This window comes from Gouania willdenowi, chromosome 7, assembly GCF_900634775.1.
Source record: "Gouania willdenowi chromosome 7, fGouWil2.1, whole genome shotgun sequence".
NCBI classification, from domain to species: Eukaryota; Metazoa; Chordata; class Actinopteri; order Blenniiformes; family Gobiesocidae; genus Gouania; species Gouania willdenowi.
In genome coordinates, this window is record NC_041050.1 from 5,679,396 (window position 1) to 5,700,675 (window position 21,280).

A 21,280-nucleotide genomic window follows, 5' to 3' on the forward strand; every position below is an offset into this window, starting at 1 on the left:
ATCCACATTTAAAGGGATATTACGTATATTTGAAGGCAAAAATTGATATAAATATCTTCAAATAATTTTCTTATACAAAATAGTTTACAAGTTTGGTTATTCAACTTTAAACCATTTACCTAGTGCATTCATGTGATTGGTTTTGTATCATTTAAAAAACAATTTGCAATGAAAACCAAATAATAGTATTGCACGGTACTTTATATCAACACTGACATTCATATAGACCAGGGGTCTGCAACCTGCGGCTCTGGAGCCTCATGTGGCTCTTTGACTCTTGTGCAATGGCTCCCTATAAAGAACGTTTAAAGAAAAACTATTGAAATAGTTTTTTAAAAGAGGCTATTAATGATTAATTACAAATAAAATCATGATATAACAACTTCTTAACCTACAAATAAATCCCGCAATGACTCAGCACCTTCCTACTTCACCTTCTGCAACATCTACAGACCTTCAACTTTCCTGCACCTGTGGGTAACCTTGAGTTTTAAATCCCTGGTAAGATAATTAAACCAACAAAAACACTATTCTGGAAGAAAATAGCAATTATAATTGTGTGGGGACAGATTCATTTAACCTCCAATGTGCCGGTTAAATATGCGTGGCAAGAAATGAGTAATTAGCATGTGTTGACCTCATGATCAAGTTACTTTTTGTAGCCTTTACTACTTACTTTACTTTAACTAAAACAAACATTTATATAACATTGTGTTCATGTAAACTGAGATAAGAATTTAAAGATGCAACGTACTGTTTTATTTCTAATGTCAATTTATTTTAATTTTATTTTAAACTGTTTTTAAAATTCCATTTACATGTTCAATAGACATCTGTCATATTAAATCAAACATTATTCTATATAATTTTAACTGTATAGAATTTAATACACTGTATTGTCTTCATTGAGAAGGTATTTTTTCAGCTCGGGGAGGACTTTAATCCAGGTGAGATGAGGATTGAGAGTAAAGGTTGCAGACCCCTGATATAGACACTTAACTCCAAATTAAATTCACATCAGGAAGCAAAAAGTCCACAATCCAGAATATAAAAACTACGGTTTGCTGTGCAAATTTACAAAAGTTGACACAAGAGTTTGTATTTCAACATACATTATTACATGTTGGCCAATTAGCATAATCGATTCAACAATGACCATAGAAATAATTGCAATTATCCATATTTGGATATGTCACTAGTGTCATTAATGCAGGTTTTTCCCTTTATCCATCCTTTAGCTTTTGAAACCACGCACATTAGATTTTCTTTGTACAGGTGTTTGCATGATCTCCTCATACTCTTACAGGACTGTCGTTTGCCGTCTTTGAATTCCCATTTTAAAAATAATGGATGTGTGAGTTTGACCGATTGTGTGTCTCTGTGTTGGTCACCTGACAGAATGGTGTCTTGACCTGGGTGTACCCTGCTTTGTGGCCACTGGCACCAGTAGGTCACTGCAACCTTCTACAAGATAAAAGTCATCCAAAGGGAAATCCATGCAAAAACTTAAGTTAGAAAAATGTTTTATTTAGCACAAATCAAACAGTAAAATCATAAAAAATGTAAAAACTATTTGTTATCTCATTCACAGGTGTATAACTCATTTACAATTAGCTTAGGCAGCAGATAAAATTAACACATCACATCATTTAGAAAAACATATTCAAAAGCCCACTGTGAAAATTAACTCAAATTAAACACATTACTGGAGTATATCTGATTTGTGCAACATCTCTTTGGAGTCGTATTCTTTGATAAATCTTTCCATGGTCTCCATGCAGCGTCGGCCGATGTCCCTGAGGTTCTCCTGCAGCGCGGACTGGATCGGCGTCTCCAACGAAGCATCCTTAGCAATCAGCATCTTTGTTACCAGCCCGAACATTTGACAATCCTGGAAGTACACCTGCAAGATCAAAGTCAGGGTTTACTTATGATTCATAAATATATATATTTTTAAGATAAAAAACTATTTCATTAATTAAAATAAAAAATAATAACCTTTGAGAGAGAAAGAAGTCAGTTTTTATTTTTATTCATATATTTTAAATAACAATTTAATTAATCAATTAAAAAATAAAAATAATATTCTTTAAAATGAAGTCAGAGGTTTTTTTCATTCATATATTGTTAAATAAAAATAATTACATTTTTCCAAATAACAATAATAATTAAAACCGCAAGTGGCGTCCAAAGAAGTGGCCGGGGTCAGTAACCCAAGGTCGCGTATCCCAATGTTGGGGATTTGGGTTTCACCTGAGCGAATTTGGTGCAAATTGGTGGAAAAACAGCTGAGATATTGCATTCCAAATGCTTTAGCATTAGCTTTAGCCAAGGATTAGCATTAACCTAGCAATAGCATTAACCTAACATTAGCTTCAACTTAGCAATAGCATTTACCTAGCATTAACATTAGCAAGCAATAGCTTAACATTAACGTGAACCTAGCATTAACATTAATGTAGCATTAACCTAGCAATAGTATTAACGTAGCAATAACCTAGTTAACTTAACATTAGCATTGGGCTAACATTAACATTAGCCTAACATTAACAATAACCTGGCATTAACATTAGCCTAGCAACAGCATTGACATTAGCATTGGGCTACCATTAGCAATAGCGTATTTTTACGTCTACAATGCACGCTGTGCGTGCCTTTTTTTACCGATTTTTTTCATTGCGCCAAATTATCAAATTTTCACCAGGCCTAAGGTGCGTGCAAATTTAGGTGAGACTTTGGGCCTGCTTATCATAATAAAAGCAATTACAACAGGGTCCTTCTGGCCATTCTGGCCTGCAGACCCTAATAATTATAAAAACATTTTCAAAAAATAAGTTGTTTAATGTTTATCTAGTTTACCGATCATGAAACCAGGAATTTAGATACAACCCACGTATGCACTAATAATCTCCATGTGTGTGTGCACAGGTTTGTTCATGTCATTAGCTCAGATTGTATCTCACTTGTTCTGTTGATAAAACTGCAACTGTGTGAAAATCCAGAGGCCATCTTTTCCGTCAAGTTACTCGAAGTGCACGCACGTAAACATGTGCGCGCGCACACGCAAACAAACACAGAAAACGAACAAAAACTCTTGTCGATGCAACAAAGGAGCAGAGCCACCTGCTTTAGTAGATCAGTCCTCTCCTTCAGGTTGAGTAATAAATAAAGGGGCATGACAAGCTTCACAAATAAATAAAACAAAGCATTTTGTGTCAGACTGTGTGGTAAAACTCACAAACCTGCTGCCTGAGGCTCAGCTTTCAAAATGTTTAGACCTCACTAAATAAATCTCACACCCTTCCGTTAGTCAAACCCCAACCTACCTTATCTTGATTCCTTCTGTCTAAACTCACAGTGTGTGTGTGTGTGTGTGTGTGTGTGTGTGTACCTCTTCTATCTCCTTCCTCTTCTGTTGGATGGCTCTGTATCGTGCCGTCGTCTGGCTGACAGTTGAAGGGAGCTCCCTACTGTCCCTGCTTTGTTCTCGCTCTTTACTTCCACCTCCCTTGTGATCTCGTTCTCTGCTTTGGTTCCTGTCGCTCTGACCAACCTGGAAACAGAAAAGGAAACCAAAGAGTTGGACGGCATTAAATGCACGCGACAAAGCCGCCAATGACCAGCAAAAAGCTCCTCATTTCAAGTCATCACACACACACAAAAAGGGATTTCAAATGTCAGAGTGCATTTGTTCAACAAACACACACACACACACACAAACATAGCAAATAATAAAATTTTACTTGTAGAACCATATATAACCATATATAGAATATTGTACACAGTTATTGATCCCCAGAAGGGAAATTCACATTTGCAGCAACATAAGAGCAGAGTAAGAACAAAAATAAATACTAGCATAGGCTTATAGTGAAAAAATAGTACACACATAAATTACAAACAACAGCAGCAGCAGCAGGAAGATAAACAATACATGTGCAAATGACAATTGGGTTGGGGGGGCTGTGTATCAGCGTGGTTAGTTATTGTTAGACAGTGGAGTTAAACAGGCTGATATGTACTGTATTAGTTAGAGACTTTGTAATGAATTCATCTAAATTAATCGCATAACAATATTTGAAACGAGAAGCAACGTTTTTTCCAATATAAATGGATTTTGGAATATGACCGAATCAATGAAAACAATAAATGAACAATTGTGTTTATTATTTCCATCACTGAGCACTAACATAATGTGCAATATCAATAAAGAATATTATGATTGCATTGTTCACAAAGCACACACACACACATACATACACATACATATATATATATACATATACATATATATACATATACATATACATATATATATACATATACATATATATACATATACATATACATATACATATATATACATATACATATACATATACATACATATACATATACATATATATATATATACACATATATATCACTTAGGGGATTTTGGGGTTTTTAACCAAACATTATTCCCATTGCAAAACAATGAGCAGATGACTTTTACTGATTTAATGAACAACTCAGTCTGATCTGAAGCAACGCAGCGACTTTCTGCTGTTATCTAATAAATAAACTTATCGCTGTGTGCCAGACATATTGCATTTAGCCAGCGAGATCCAAACCTATCAGTATGTTATTACCGGTGTAATGCTCAACAGAAAACCTGACTCTGGTTTTTTATTCTTTATTATTGCTCCACAGCTCCTCACTTTATTATCTTCACTGCAGCAGAGAGCAGCTGCCCTGCACGCAGCTGTGCTGAGGTCAGCCAACAAATGTATGTGATCATTTGGTTGCAGCCCCGTCGGCTCAGGAGAGCAGAGAAAGAACTACATTTGCTCAGCATTCCTGGCTCGACCTGCAAACACTGTGGGTTTCTAAGGTTGGCACTCGCAAGCAAAACGTACAAGATTAAACCATTGGAATGCATTAGGACATTATCTGTTGAACACTATTTCCTATTTTTGGTCACATCTGCTGAGAAGAACATAGGCTGTTTGAAATGTCACACTAACATACTACTCATACTAAGTAGGTCTGACGTCAAAATGAGTATGTGCTGCGTTCACATTAAATAGTATGAAAATATTGAGTATGTGAGAAATACTGGGATGTACACTATATCAGGACATTTTTAAAGTATGCACAGTGGGCACACTAGTCATACTCAACCATCCCATGATGCATTGCGAGTGGAACGTAAAATCTTCCCGGGAACGGTGTCACGTACTGAGTAAACCTTTGTAATAGATTATAACCCTAACCTAATCTAATAAATAAACACGTTTTTGTTCACTTTGAAAACAATAAAAAAAAATTTTTGCAAAAATTCATTTTCCAGGACTGCGCATGTGCGTGCATGCGCATATACAATCTCAGTACGATGCGCACTCGCAACAGCTTCAAGCTAAAAATCAAACATCTCCTTTTCAAAATAAAAGCATCTCTTCTTGTCTTCCATTAGTTTTTTTTTAATGCTTTTAAAAATAGGGCTCTTGTTTTGAAGTTAACCGGAAGTCTCATCAGTGGAGGGTCTCCGAAAATCTCTGAAATTTTGACATAAAGTGTGGTTACGTGAGATTTATGGATCAAATGAGCACATGTTGATATTCTACTTGGTCACTTTTTCACTTAAAATGTTTTCAGAACTTTCAAAGGTGGAGAATCAACAAAGATATTTAACCTCAATGTGATTCAGGTTTTTGTTGTTGTCGGTTTGAAATGCATCTTGGGAAACTTGGAAGTATACTTCAGGGGGGGCTGGATGCTGGCGGGGGGCCTTGGGGTTGGGGGTTGGGGTCGGTGGGGGGATGCGCTGGGTGCTCGGCTGCTTGGGGCTTCCTCGGATGTGTGTATGGGGGGCAGTGGCTGCCTCTCGGCCTGGGATCTTGGGGGCATCTGGGGGGTTGCCTGGGGCTCTCTGGCCTCCGCTCTTTCTGCTGGCCTGGCTGCATCTGCGGGCCCAGGGCAGTTCCTGGGCTTGCAGTAGCGTTTTTTTTTTTTTTTTTTTTTTTTTTCCTGGTATACGATGCACTGGCACGCCTTGGGATGTGGGATAAAACTCATACTGGGCTTAACCTTAGACACGTTAATCCCAAATACCTGCTTTAGGTACTACCATTCACTCATTCCCCCTGTTCACAGCCACCACCATTATAGCTAAGCTTCACACTTGTCACCGTGCTGGCTGGATTACACAACATAATAAGCACAATATATTCTACAACCTCACATCTCACCCTCACTGCAAAACAGTCTATTCTTCCCCACCTTTTCTATTTCCTGCCATGAGTCTCTCTTCTCCCTGCTCCCTTTCCCCTCCCCTTCCCCCTCCCCCTCCACATAGGTGTAACACTGCTCTCCCTTTTCATATCCTCCCTATAATAAAAGATTTCTTACCCTTCCTTACGGAGGGCTGGTGATGGTCACAATTAAGAAATAAAATAAATCAATGTATTTTATTGCAATAACAAAATATGCATTGCTGTCTCATAATGATTGCACTTCCTGTGGTGTTGACCTTTGACAGCATGTGCAGACAAGTTAAAAAATAAGAAAGAAAAAAAAAAAAGGAAGTATACTTCAGTGGGAACGCTCATTATCCTATTCATACTTATAGTATACAGTAGTAGACAGTATATACTCATTGAGTTTGTAGTGCATAGCACAGAGTGTGACATTTTAAACACAGCCATAGTCTTATAGTTAAAAAGATTTTCACACATGGTTTCAAAATATTAAGATTTAAAAATCTTGTCATCTTCAGCCTAAAGCATCAACTGACCATGATTAACAGACTCAGTTTTCACTCATTATTTTTTACTTTGATAAAAATGTTTCACTAGATTTTATTCTAGATGCAACTCTCACCTATGGCTGCACGATTATGGCAAAAATCATAACCACAATTATTCTGATCAATATTGTAATTAAAAAAATTTTATCATGTTAGGGAAAAATCTGTAGTATTACTTATATATGAATAGTTTACAGTGCAAAATGAAGCTTTAAATACAAATACCAAAAAAAAAAAAGATAAATTAACCCAAAAATTTTAAAATGTACCAAAGGTTAACTGAATAAAAACACTATTACAGAATGCTTTCACAAAATGCAACTCATTGAAACAATTACCGCTCACAACTCTCATTAATCCACCAAATGACTCAAAGCTGCCGCTGACTAATGGTTGAAAAAGTGCCTGATTTGTTGTGCAGCACATTTTAAGTGTAAATACTGCCAACAATCAGGTAACTTAATCGTGACATCCAAAATTGTGATCACGATTAAAAATCGATTAATTGTGCGTCCCTACTCTCACCATTTACACTAACCTGGGACGAACACAATTTAGTCATAGAATGGGAACTCGCTGGGAAAACAATGGAGGATATTTAACAACAATCATCTAAATTATTGCCTCTGTAAATAAGATCATATTTCCCCCAACGTTTACGTAATTATTGGTTGTTAGCAGGATTAAATGAAAATTACTTAATTTGAATTACCTTACAAATGGAAGATTCCATTCCATTTTAAGGGGATGTGGATTACTATACTGATTTTGAATCATTGAAAAAAAAAAATGTATATATATATATATATATATATATATATATGAATAATCTCTCTCTTTCTCTCATCATTGGCAAAAATTCCTATCTCGGTTTGTAATTAACGGATCTTTATGAAATTTGTCGTGTTGGGTCCTCAATGACCTCACAGAGGTAATATTACTGGAACATGGATGACCAGACACTAATCAGGATTTAAGGATGAATAATAACAATAAATGGACAGATAGTGAATGGAGGAAGGATTTTCTGCTATGAAATGAACTTCATACATACATATACACATAACATATGTATGTATTAAACCTAACCAGCCTTGATTAGTCATAGAGACTAACTCCACCTCAGACTACACCCAAATCCTTACGTAATTCTTCTCTCTCTCTTTTTGCTCTCTGTTTCTAAAGCACTTTATACGATTGTTCTCAACAGACAAATCAACATATCAATAATTCTCCAACCAGGAACACTTATATTTCTATGTTTTTTTTTTGGTTTTGTTTTGTTTTTAATCGAGAACTAATAAATCCTAAATTAAAGCAAGTATTTAGATGCGTTGGCCTACATCGGGCTGGTTTAGTGCCAACGCAGTAAAATAAATTTAAGACTTTTAGGACCCTTTAGTTACCACTGAAACTCAAATTTAAAACCAACTTCACATTAAACACAAATGGAAGAAAACACCACTCAATTACATGAGGCTAGGGACAATTTGATCCAAATGTTTATTTCATTACTATTAATTCCTCTTTGTCAAGTATTTTGTCTCCTATCCAAGCATCAGAAAAAAAAACCTGCTTACAAAACATAACTCAAAGCAGTACCAGTATAAGCACTGTTGAATGTGTGACAGTGACGTCATGAACCGGATGACCCGGAACCGGAAGTAGCGCGCTCAATACCAAGAGGGAGCCGTAATCTTAAAATTAAAATGAACGTTTTGCGACACCAAATTACTCTAAAATGATGCATGCACACACTCGAGCTATGTGCAAGCTGTGAAATAAAAGAAATAAATACTGTAAATATAGTAAATAAAGTATCAGGTCGAACAGACCTCAGGGAGATATTCGGGCCACACACACACAGACAGACGATCTTTGATTTATTCGATAGATGTAACGAATTATTTTGAGATTTGAGACCAATTATCACGTCAGACAGAAATAATGAAGTCCTAGTAACCATGTGTTAACATTTTAAGACTTTTGATGATGATTCGAGACATTTTAATGCCAATTAAGGCCTTGTTTTTAGAATAATTAATTAAATGCCTATGAAGGCTTTTTAAAGGAAAACTTGTAAAGTTCAACAACAGTATAAGTTGGAGTGAAACCCTATTACAAAAATGGGCAACTTCTATCACAGCGAGGCCACAAAAATGTAACAGACTGACCCAAGGGCCATAATATCAACATTCATGTCAGCATTTAGAATAATAACCAATTAGAATATTAATAAAAGAAAAAAACAAACTGTTTTTTTAGAGTCACTGTGTAGTTTTTTTGTCCTTTATTATTTTTAAGCCTTTTATGTTATCTTGGGTTTTTGGAGTAATTTCTGTGTGTTTTCAGAGTAATTATGTGTTTTGTGTGCATTTTGTGATATTTTTCTTTATTTTTCTCTTATTTTGTAAGGTTTTTATGTCATTTTGTATTTTTGGAGTCCTTTGGGGTATTTTACTCCCCTTTTGTATATATTTCACTCACCTTCTATGGTTTATTTTTATGTCATTTTGGGTGTTTTTCTGGACAAATTTTGTTTACTTTTAGTCTTTTTTTATTTTACACTTATCTGTATGGTTTCTATGTGATTTGAGGTTTTTGGAGTCATTTTTTATTTATTTTAATTTATTATGTGTATTTTTGTTGTTACTTTAAATATTTTCATGCAATCTGCATGTTTTTTTATGTTGTTTTGAGTTTTTTTGAAGTCATTTTGTGCATGTACTGTAGGGGCCACAGAAAATAAAGCCCCCGGGCTGCCAGTTGCCTCTGCCTGCTCTATTCTTTTGAAATTTTATAAGAAAATATGAAACCAAGCAGATATGAGTCTTTTGTGAACTCACAGAAAACTGCATGTCCTTGTCTCTGCTGGAGCTGGACCTGGACGAGTGAGGTCGAGAAGCTGGAAAACAAACGAGGCACAAAGTCATTCCAAATAAAACAAAACAAAACAAGCAATTCATCATAAACCCGAGCGTGAGGACCAGGAATCATTCTCATGCTGTGTTAACATGGGCTGATATTTGGGGGGAATCTACATTGAAACCCTGAAGTGCAGCACACCTACACCTACTATTCTACAACAAGCGATAGATTATAGGCTGAGCTCATTATGTGCTGCCAAGTAGTCTCCACCTCTCTTTCTCTCACACACACACACACACACACACACACGAGATGAGTCACCATCATCACACCATCAGTCAGGCACACACACAAAAAACCTGTTCTATACTCACACATGCACAAACACACACCTCCACACTTCTGCAGTGTGCACACAAACACAGTGGCTTTGTGCAGTTAAAGATTAAAAACACAGAGTAGAAATTATTAACAAGAAAAGAAAAAACCAACACTTTAAACCAGTTCAAATCCAACACACCAGTTTCTTCATCACATCACATCAAAACCCTTCACTTTTTCAGCTGTAGACTTTCTTTCCCCATGAACACACTGTACACACAAAGGCAGTGACGGTTTGACCAGTTGCTTTTAATTGATGACATAATCCATCTATTGAGCCCTCACATAGCTTCGTTACGTAACACTGGCCAGTTCCCTTCCCAGCATCACATGTAACAGTGAGTAAATGCCCTTCACATTATTTGTAAAGCTAAAGTGCACAAGTGTGTTTGCTTTATACTGCCACCCAGTGTTCATTTGAAAAACCGCAAATGTAGCGCAACATAAAAGTGAAACAAAAAAGTCCATTCCTGGAGAGCTCCTGTCCTGCATGTTTTAGATGCTCACCATGAGTCAGCAGCACATCATTTGAGGCCAGGCAAGCAAAGATGTCAGTAAACTTATTTTCATCCTACATTTTCCAACATCACATGTGTAAAGTTAGTCTGATCCCAGATTGCCTCCGCTGCAAAAACAACCCAATAGTCCCAACGTTGGTTGAAAATTCACAACAAATCAAACATATGTGATACAGATTTGCAACATTCGCTAAATTGAATCCCCAATACTGAAGAAACTTTTGTACATTTAAACCTATTGCAAAGGATGAAGTCCATAACTGTTCAGCAAAAACTTTAAAATGTATCAAACTATCTTGTCCCACATTTTTTGCTCAATTGACACCAAACTTGCTACACAACATCCATCCGACACAAACCATCCACACAGATTTTTGATTTATCAAAAAAATAATAATTTGCCTACATAAATACATTATTTTTGTTGATGTTGGGAATATATTCCCCACTGTTGCCATGTAAAAGTTCCTTTTTTAAAAAAAAAAATAAAAAAAAGTCATTTACTGTATAAAATTTTCAAAAAATAAAAAAAATTGAGCATACAGTGCATCAAAACAATGCACTGAATGAACTTGCTAAATTAATTTTCAATGTCATTTGGAAAAAATGTGACAATTTTGGAGTCATGTTAGAAATAAATTTAAAATTTCACTCTCAGGCAAAAATGGCATTTTTTTAACATCAATTTTTAAGTTCTGGAGCCAATAAATCCTTGTAAAAAAAAACAGATAAACATATTCATGCTGTCTAAATGCAATATGTGTATTTTTCACGGCTGCCTTTAAACGCTAACAGCTGCAGTCTTGCACACAGTAAAACTACATATGACGTTTCCATTTGCCAATTACCTCAGTGACAGAGGATTTTTTGTGGGTTAAAGATTGTGAGTGTCTAAAATTGCCTGGCCCAGACCATTGCTGCGCAGCAGCTATAATTTGTAAACTAATTACTTTACTTGGGTTTAGTCTCTTGCCTTTATTGATAAGAAATGCTTAGATAACATTAAATATGTACAAAATACAATATGTTAGGTTCTATATTCATTATAATACACAATGTGTATTATTTCTAAATATTGCTTTTTAAAGAACAGACAGTTTGTTATAGACTTGCTACTTTTTTTTTTAAATGATCATTGACTACAGTTGGAAGATATATCAAATACTTCGCTAAAAATCTAAGCCCGTCAACATTTACCTGTTGTCTGAATAACATCTCAATAACAAAAAGCAAACACTTACAACACCATAAAAGACAAATGAAGTCAATAAACCAAACAATACGCAATAAAACAAAGTATTTTCCAATCATAAATCTGGATTTGTTGCATTTTTCATTGTGTGCTTCCTGGAACCATCTGGCCCCTGGTACATCAGCATCATAGTGAACAAAGTAACAAAGCAGAAAGTTCAATCTGTCACAATAATCATCAGTGTTGGAAGGTGCTTGAAAGGCTTTGAGTCATCGCTGGCGTCACTGCACACATGGTGGTGGATAACAAGTACTCCATCCAACTCTGAACCTCAGGCCTGTTCAATGAAACCAAGGTGGATACAGTTTTACTGCAGTAGGTTGCCATGGTAACACTGGTCCTTGAGAGCTACGGTCCTGCATGTTTTAGAGGTCTCCCAGCATCTAATAACGGCGTCACCATGAAGCTGATGAGGAGCTTCAGGTGTAAAGGTGCGTTCACACAGAAGCGCTGCAGTAGCATCCATCGCCTCTGATGTGTCGTTTGCACATAGTGGTGCTTTGTGGTCACTCCATCGCTCCAGTGACGCGATCACCAGGGAACAATGTGTGTGTGTGTGGGTGTGTGTGTGTGTGTGTGTGTGGGTGTGTGTGTGTGTTGAGCCGGTGACAGGGTAGAGAGAAAGAGAGAGAGGGTTGATCACTTCTTTTCCTTCTTGCTCCGCTTTTACAGTTTAAATGATCAACTTATAGATATATTATAGGATGAGTTCACTCAGAATGTGTTATGATCAGTAGTTACTGTGGTTTTCAAGAAGTTAAGCGATTTAATTTTGCCCCGATAAATTGAGGAAGCCGTACAGCCCTCTTGCAGAAGCCGTCTGCACTGAAGTGGGAGGGGCAGCAACCTACGCTCTACACACAGTGAAGGACGGGAGAGTTGTCGCTTTAAGTCGCTTAAAAAGTTCAGATTTTTCAACTTTGAGTGACGAAGACGAGCGTGACCTCGTCGCTCAAATTGCACATTTAGGGGAGATAACTGGAGGTTGCGTCATTTACATTGATTTTAATGTAATAGGTTTTGTGCTTTTATTTTGAAGAGAATTGGATCATCACAGCACCTGTAAAATCCTGCTCAATCTTGTGCTGCTCCTGATGTGTTGGCAAAATTAATAAATCATATTTACTCGTATATCTCACTCATTGAATGTATGCTTACTCGTAAGATGTAACTTTCTATCCTCTCTTTGTCTTTCCTTGGGAAGGTCAGATGCTCTCACCCCCACTAACACAAAGATAACCAGCTGCTATCCCAAGGCTACTGCAACACACATACACACCACACACACACACACACAAAACCGTAAATAAGGTGCAGACACTGAGTTGAAAGGAACTTCTCTTCACTGGATGTTGTTTACCTGGACTTCACTCAATGGACCAGACCCTCAATTATTATTTCTTTTTTATTGAAAGTATTGTTTTTAGGTTGGTACATCAGCTTTGGTGAAAAACCTCAAAAGGAAAATACACAGTACAGCAGCAGAGCAAACACAGGGCTTTTAAAAACCACCTGATTGGATGTCTGGTGAACACTTACACCTGCCATCATTAACTGTGAGCTGTCATGTTTCTATGCTTTGTTTATCCTGTAAATAGTGGGTTTTTTGTTGTTTTTTTTTTTCATGTGTCAACTTGGTTACTGTTGTGTTGATTTGTTTTTCTATCATGTATGTTTGTCATGTTAATGTATTTTATTTGCTTTTTTAACATCATGGCCAGGGGACTACAGATGAAAAATAGCGTCCTTGGCTAATTCTGGCTTTTTTACTCACGTTTAATCATGTGTTTTATTAAATTGCACTGTCCCCTATTGAAATAAACTAAACTGAAACAACAATTAGACAAGCATTCGTTCACTGAAATCAAATTTAGCTTTTCAACTTTGTAACTTTTTCCAAGTATTTCATTTAGTTGTTAAAGTTTTAAATTAGTTCCATTTTTTCTAAACAAGGTTTTCCACTTTTAATAGTAATCAATTATATTACATTATTGGTATTTTAACGACCAAATTTTCAAAGTTTTTAACATATACAGTAAGTCTAGTATTTATTTGCCCAGTTTCAACAAAGAAACAAATCAAATATTTATAATCATTCTTTTTTTACCACGTTTTTAACAAAATCAGATTGTTTAAATGTAAGTCAACTTTATACTTTAACTCAGGTATTTTCAAACTGTTTCCTGAACTTTTGAGTGAATTGTCCAAACAACAGAAGTTTTGAAGCAGCCCGTGGTTATTTCAAAGTGCCTACCAGCTGTCCATCCCATAATGGAAAGACTCTTCTGATCATCAAAGTTCAGAACTCTCTCCACTGTCGCTGCGAAGCATGCACTCTCATTGTGCCACTGTGTCGTAAAAAGAACCAAGTGTGCACACTCACAAGTGGGAGGGGCTTCCACCTGGTCCCTCCCCTGCTTAGCAGGAGGATGAGCAGAACAGCACCACCTAATGAATTATTCTTACAGAGATTTTAGCAAAACTAACATTTCATTTAACCACTCCTTCTGTGATGATCTATCATGGTAAATTTGCATTTTTTTTTTGTAGAACTTAAAAGTCAAAGCGTAGCATTAATGAAATATTAACTGGTATGACAATGATAAAAAAAACTATTTTAGAAACATGTTTTTTTTTAGATCAAACAGAAATGGCAGTAAACTTACTAAGAAATGTCCTGTTTTGTACTTAAAGGACATTTATTGTAAATAAAGCATGCTTTTATACGTGTAAAACATAATGTATTTGTTTGATAGGTATGTTTCTTATTTGCAAAAATAAACTGCATTAGCTTGTGAAAACCAAAGGAGAAAAAAAAAGAATAAATTAACTGGTATGAACTACTCATCCATCATAGAAATATTTTTTTTATCCCCAAAAAAAGGTTTTACAAACAACACATCAAAGCGCTGCTCAACATAAAAGAGATGATTTGACCAATAGAAAAATAAAATAGCGGGATATTAATAAAAGAAAAATAGTTACAAACATAGCAATAAATGTAAATGTAATGTATAAAACATATCAATATCAATTCCATTGATAATGTAATAATAAAAAACAAATTAATGAGGTTAATGGCAAAAAATATTGGGAATATTGGAATTCTGAGTAAAGTGAAATCATTCGTGACCATTACAGAGCTGGACACGTTATACTGTTGAATAAAAATGCCATATTTTGGTTAATGTGTTGAGATATGGGGTCATAGCTACAAAAGCACTTTACAAAGAGTGATGTGCTGATATAGTTGATAATGTTGGCTGTTATCATCATACAAATGGCTGGTTTTGAGGGACATTAAAATTTGATGGAAGAAGCAAGACACAATTTATGACATTCCCATCTGCAAAATGTGTTTTCAGACAGAGATGGATGATGGATGAGAATTAACAGGTAACAGCCCAGAGTTTGAAATACTCTTAAGAATTTCCGTCTGTGGAAAGATGTTCGACAAAGTGAAACTGTGACACAACTGAAGAAGAAATATAAAAATATTATTTTTGAGATTAACAAAAGAGGAGAATAGGTCATGGACGGGTGTTTAGCGTTAGATTTAGATGCACTGGTTTAGGTGTAGCTTTAGCATCGTTTGAGTGAGTTTTTGTGGTTATTGGTGGTTTGAATTATTTATCGATGCCTTGTTAATATATTATGTTTGTACTTTTATATTGAATACATTTTTTATTCTATAATGCAAAACATTTGTTCAAAAATAAAGGTGCCAGAGCGCGGGGACCCCCACTGTAGCTGAAGGTGGTTGAACACAGACATGAACATTGAAGAACAGTCATGTGGAGACAGGGTCATCTCAGCTTTTTGGGTCCATCCATAAAGTCAACAAAATGATGGTCCATTGTTCTATGAATCTGTGATAACCACATTTATTTATTCATCTAAATAATATCAACTGTTATCCAGGAAGTTTGTTATTATTTGTGCCATTGTATATAGTCATATTAAATGTAAATCCTCGTTTTAATCAGAAATAGGTTAAAAGTGACTAAAAATGTTGGAAAAGGTGGTGAAATGTGATTATAAAAACCACAGAAATTGATCAAAAGTTGCAAATTGGAGTGGCCAAAAAATGGAGAAAAAAAGAAAGTTGTAAAAAGGGTTCAAAGTCTCAATATTAGAACAATAATGGTCATGGCAAATCGTGAATAAGATTAAATTGGCAAAAATAAGCATTAAATGGTGAAAAGAAGTTAAAAGTGACAATAATGGGTCAACATAGGTGACATTAGGTGAGAAAAGTGGTGGGAAGGGTGTATAAGTGTTGAAAATGTCTTGAAAGTGAAAAAAATAACTTTTGATTTAAATAGAAAATAATCATTTGACTTTTATGATGTTGCTCTTGTTGTTTTAACTTATTCTCTGCTCTGTACAGCACTTTGGGATTTTATCTGCAAAAAGCGCTTTATAAATAAATGACTCACTGTATAAAACAAGTTATATAGATTTAGACACAAAAAGGGCAGGATGTGTCACATGTGTGTGTTCATAAGCATTCACTCACCGTTGGGGAAGCTGGGGTTGGAACTTTTATCCCCGCTGTCCTTCCGAATGCGACAATCCTCCTCCTTTCTTTTCTCCCGCTCCTGTTTCCTCTTCTTCATCTTGTCATAGTTAATTTTAGGGTGGAAATCATCACGTCTTGGGATATAATATCTGTGATGGAACGCGTGTGACCTCTGGTTGCCGAATCGTGGTTTGTGTCGCGGGTGTTCGCCTTGAACGCTGCAACATGACAAGAACGTGATTCACAATCATCACTTTATGAATAAATGTCCATGTGTCGTACCGTGATTTGCAGATTCCTCCCACAAGCTTGGGTTTATAAGAGCTGGACAGCCACGCCCTCGGCCTGGAGGGGCTTCGGACCCTTCTGATCGGTCTCTTATCATCCTGAGTAGACGTGGAGAAGACAAACACAACTGAGAATAGATCACGTGAGCAGGAAAGTGACTAAATATTTAAAAGATTCATTTCACAAACCCAAGTAGGAGAAGTAGCTTTGTTAACGGGCCACTCGTCTATAACCTCTGCACCGTAGCGCAGCACTGAGGTCTAGAGATGGAAAACAGAGTTCGAGAAAGTTTAATCATTGTCATCCTATTAATATTATTATTATTAGAGCCTTTTCCTAAGCCTGCATGAGTTATAGTATATATTTCTGCTATATTCGAATGATTAATTGAAACTTTGAACTGGTAATCTTTATGGTAATAGCCAGTGCTCGTCTTTAATGAAGCAAACAATAAATTATGTGAGACAATTATTTGCAATTTGCTACTATTTAATATGCTTCTCATTTATTGTGTTACTTTATGTTTATTGGACTAGTAGCATACATCGCTAAAGGTTGGTGGTTCTAATTACGGGTGTCCCGACCCAATATTAATATTGTATATTGATATCGGTCCGATATCAGCCAGAAAACGAATATCGAATTTTATCGGATTGCATCTAAAAAATCCGATATATATTATATTTATTCAACTGTAGAATACTGTAGATATTATGTTGAAGGTTAAAATGTAAGTAACCAATTGTTTAATAATAAATAGGTCAGTTTTTGTCGTCCCTACTGTTGATGACTATTGTTCTCTGTTTAGTAACATCACTTGATCAAACCTTTTCTAACATTCCACACTACAAAATAAGTAATAAAAGTATGTATGAATCGTGCCGATATCGCATCGGACCGATATCGGTATCGTCCAATATACAAGGCTGCAACATCGGTATCGTATCGGAAGTGAAAAAGTTGAATCGGGAGATCCGTAGTTCTAATCCTGATGGTTCCTGGTCTTTCTGTATAAAGTTTGATTGTTATTTACCGTTAGTGCATGTGGGAGCATTCACATATTATCCAACAATACAAAATAAATTAATTACTGAAGGTGTAATAAAAATAAAAAATCGATTCAGCAACATATTGTGATATTTCACCACGCGATTATCGTATCGATCCAAAAAAAATGTCCAAATTGATTTGTTTTTTAAATCATATTTTTTAATGAAAAACCATTTAATTGTGCTAACATAACATATGCATAGCAGGTAAATGCTCAGTCACCAGGTGTCAGTGAACCACATCAGACCTTGTTGAACTACCTCACTCCTCAATGCATTTTAGCATGGAATGGAAGTTGATTGCACTTTATTTTTATAAAACATACTGGACACTTCTATAGACGTATTTGGTTACCTTTTTTAAAAAAAAAAAAAAAAGAATTTAAGAACGTAACAGAATCAGAATCTGTTGTTGAAGCAAAAGTTCAACTTTTTCGGAAAATATAATTTGACAGTTTGATCAACATACCACATGTTTTTGAGTTTCATTTAGTTGCTATTTACTTAAACAGTTTTCTAAAAAAAAAAATGAAATAAATTGTATTTCATACAATCTGCATTTTCATACAATCATATCATATCGTCAGATTCAAGGAAATGCAAACCCCTATTAATACGCCCCTTTTTACGATACTTACTGAAATACAGTACTTTTTTTTATACAACACCAGTAATCAGACATCATATTAACCAAGTCAGATATGAAGAAAACACGTTAAACAGAAGTTTGTTTAACTGTTTTTAAACAGAGATCCAACTCAAAGCTAGAATAACAAAACACAAATACAAATTTCCATTAAAAATGTGAAAAAATAAATAAATAAAATGTAAAAAAAAAAAACACATGGGACAAAATTCATTCTAAATGCTAAAAATATGTAACTGTAATTAATTAACACATTATTATTATTATTATTATTATTATTGATTTAGGATCATTGAAAAACTGAAAAGTATCACTTTAATAATGTAATATCTATCCCAAACCCAAGGGCCAAATCTGGCCCTTAATGCATTCAATTTAGCAAGAAAGTAAAAATAGCAGAGAAAACATGAATCATTGTGTAAAATACCAAATTAATTTTAGTTTTTACCTCAAATTCAAAAATGGAATAAAACTACGCAATATTTGCATGGGCTCACAGTTTTCCTGGGCCTTTATCACATAACTGTCATTTTTAATCACAAATTGTAGGAAAAAAAACTTTTTTTCCAAAGTCCTAAACATAAACAATCCCAAAATTGGTCACAAAATCAAGGATTTTTAGAAGTGACAATTTGAGATTTGAGGTTTTTGTTGTTGTTGTTTTTAATGGGACAATATTTATAGTTTAAAAAACAAAAAATAATAAAAAATGTAAAAAAAAATTTTTTTAAAAAACTCGTGTAACTACATGGGATTGCAGCCAGGGGGATAATTTCCATCCCCTGTCCTATTCCATCCTGCACATATATTAAAAACTAGGGCACAATTATGTTCAAATCTATTTTTTCACGCCTAAAATCAGTGGCCAACGTCAGATCAAACTGCTTCGTATTTGGCAGAAAAAACATGAATCATTAAGTAAATTACCAACTAATTCTGTTGTTGACAACTCAGTTCCTTTAAATACACAAAATCAATGAAACTCCAAAGTATTTGCAGAGCTCACAGTTTCCCTACGTTTCTATCACAGGATGGAAGTCATTTTTAACCACAAATAAAAAAATAAATAATAAAAAATAAATGCAGAACAGGAAATTTTAATGAAAATCCTGCAGGGACGAATATCAATCACTTATTAAAGTGATTCTCAACCTTTTCAGTCCACGAACCCCAGGGACCCCCACTGTACCTGAAGGGGGTTGAACACAGAGGGAAATTTTCTATTATTTGCATCATAGTATAGAGTCATCTTAAAATGTAAATCTTTGTTTTAATCAGAAATAAAATGGGATAAAAGTGACCAAAAATGGTGGAAAGGGTGGTGAAATGGGATTTTAAAAACCACAGAAATTGGTTAAAAGTTGCAAATTAGAGTGGGCAAAAACACACAAAGACACAATATTGGAACAATTAGTTTAAACTGGCAAATAATGGGCATGACAAATCATGAATGTGATTAAATTGGCAAAAAATAAGCATGAAATATGGTGAAAACAGGTTAAACGTGACAATAATGGGTCAACAACATATGCAACATTAGGTGGAAAAAGTGGTGGAAAGGGTTTATAACTTGTAAGTTCTGTAAATCTCTAGAAAGTGGAGAAAATGTGTAGAAAATGTATTGGAATTTGATGGAGAAGTGGCAGAAATGAGAATAATGTTGCAAAAATGCATTCAAAGGAGCAAAAATATGGCAAGAAAAAGTGTTTAAAATATGACAAGTTTGGTGTAGTTGGCGAAAAGGGGTAAAAATAAGAAAAATTTGCTGAAATTGTTAAAAAGATTATTTTCATTTATTTTATTTTATTTATTTTTAATCTTAAGTTTCATGAAAGCAACTGACGACCCTTTCCTAGTGTCTCGTGACCCCAAATGGGGTTGCGCCCTTAAGTTGTAAACCCCTGGTGGTGTAAAGTACTGTAACTACGGTAACTCTGCCAGTCCATTTAAATACACAAAATCAATGAAACTCCACAAAATGTACAGGGCTCACAGTTTGCCCATGTTTAAATCACAGAACTGAAGTTGTTCTTCATCACAAATTGTTTCAAAAACTCTCAATTTTTCTAAAAACTTGCAATTTAACTCAAAATTAAAAAATGAGTTCCAAAAACAGGACATTTTAAATGAAGATCCAACAGGGACTGATATCTGTCACTTGTTGTTTTACATACTTTCTTACATTAAAGTGCTACTAGGACACATTACGGTGGAAATGTGTTGGTTTTCTCTACCAGTATAATATCTGTGACGTCATACTGGTCCGTATTTTGTCCCTGAACTAAAATCATTTTTGACTGATATAAAAGCCACTAAAAGAATATTTGTCCAGTACATGAGAAAAAGTAGTTATTACTCCACGTTGCTCTTACCTCAGGGTCTTCTATTTGTCTGTGTTCCATTGTGTCTGTTCTCCAACAGACGAGGAAGTGCGTCACACCCTTTCTAATGACCACAAGGTGCAAAGTTCAACATTTACTAACAAAGCTGGACTAAAATCATCTATTTATTCCAAAAGTTGATCGCAGACGTGTTTCCTGATTGTCTTTTTTTTTGTCATATCATAAAGTGAGGAACTAACATCACATGGTTTGACTTCCTATTTCTGTAACTGTCCAATCAGAGAGCGCGCGTGGTGAAGGACAACCTGGTGCCAAGCGAGGACGCGCGTGCCATTAAATAAAAGAATGCAATATTTTACACCTTGTTTCCTGCTTGCAGTAAAAAACCTGAGCTTTACTTTCATACTTTAATTTCCACTTCCAACACTAATAAAAATAAAGCTGTTAAAACACCCGAGCTCTAGTTTGTTTTATTACTCCAACTCTGTATTACGCAACATGTACTATTATTGTTCATGATCTAATCTCTGAAATATTCTCAAAAAAAGACATGATGTTCAACTTGTATGTCACAATATGCGTTTATGTAAATAATTGTAGGATATTAAATATATTGTGGCGACCCCC

The 21,280-nt window shown here is 35.2% G+C and overlaps 1 protein-coding gene across 1 annotated transcript; it reads right to left on the reverse strand.

Moving 5' to 3' along the window:
• Positions 1–1,506: 1,506 nt before the first annotated feature.
• On the reverse strand, positions 1,507–20,928 carry LOC114467471 (periphilin-1-like). Its single transcript, XM_028453787.1, has 7 exons — positions 20,684–20,928; positions 16,805–16,876; positions 16,611–16,714; positions 16,326–16,546; positions 9,634–9,692; positions 3,392–3,553; positions 1,507–1,903 (listed from the first exon to the last, which is right to left on the reverse strand). The coding sequence occupies exons 1-7, from the start codon at positions 20,711–20,713 to the stop codon at positions 1,703–1,705; spliced, it is 849 nt and encodes a 282-aa protein (XP_028309588.1). The 5' UTR covers positions 20,714–20,928; the 3' UTR covers positions 1,507–1,702.
• Between the last annotated feature and the right edge of the window lie 352 nt (positions 20,929–21,280).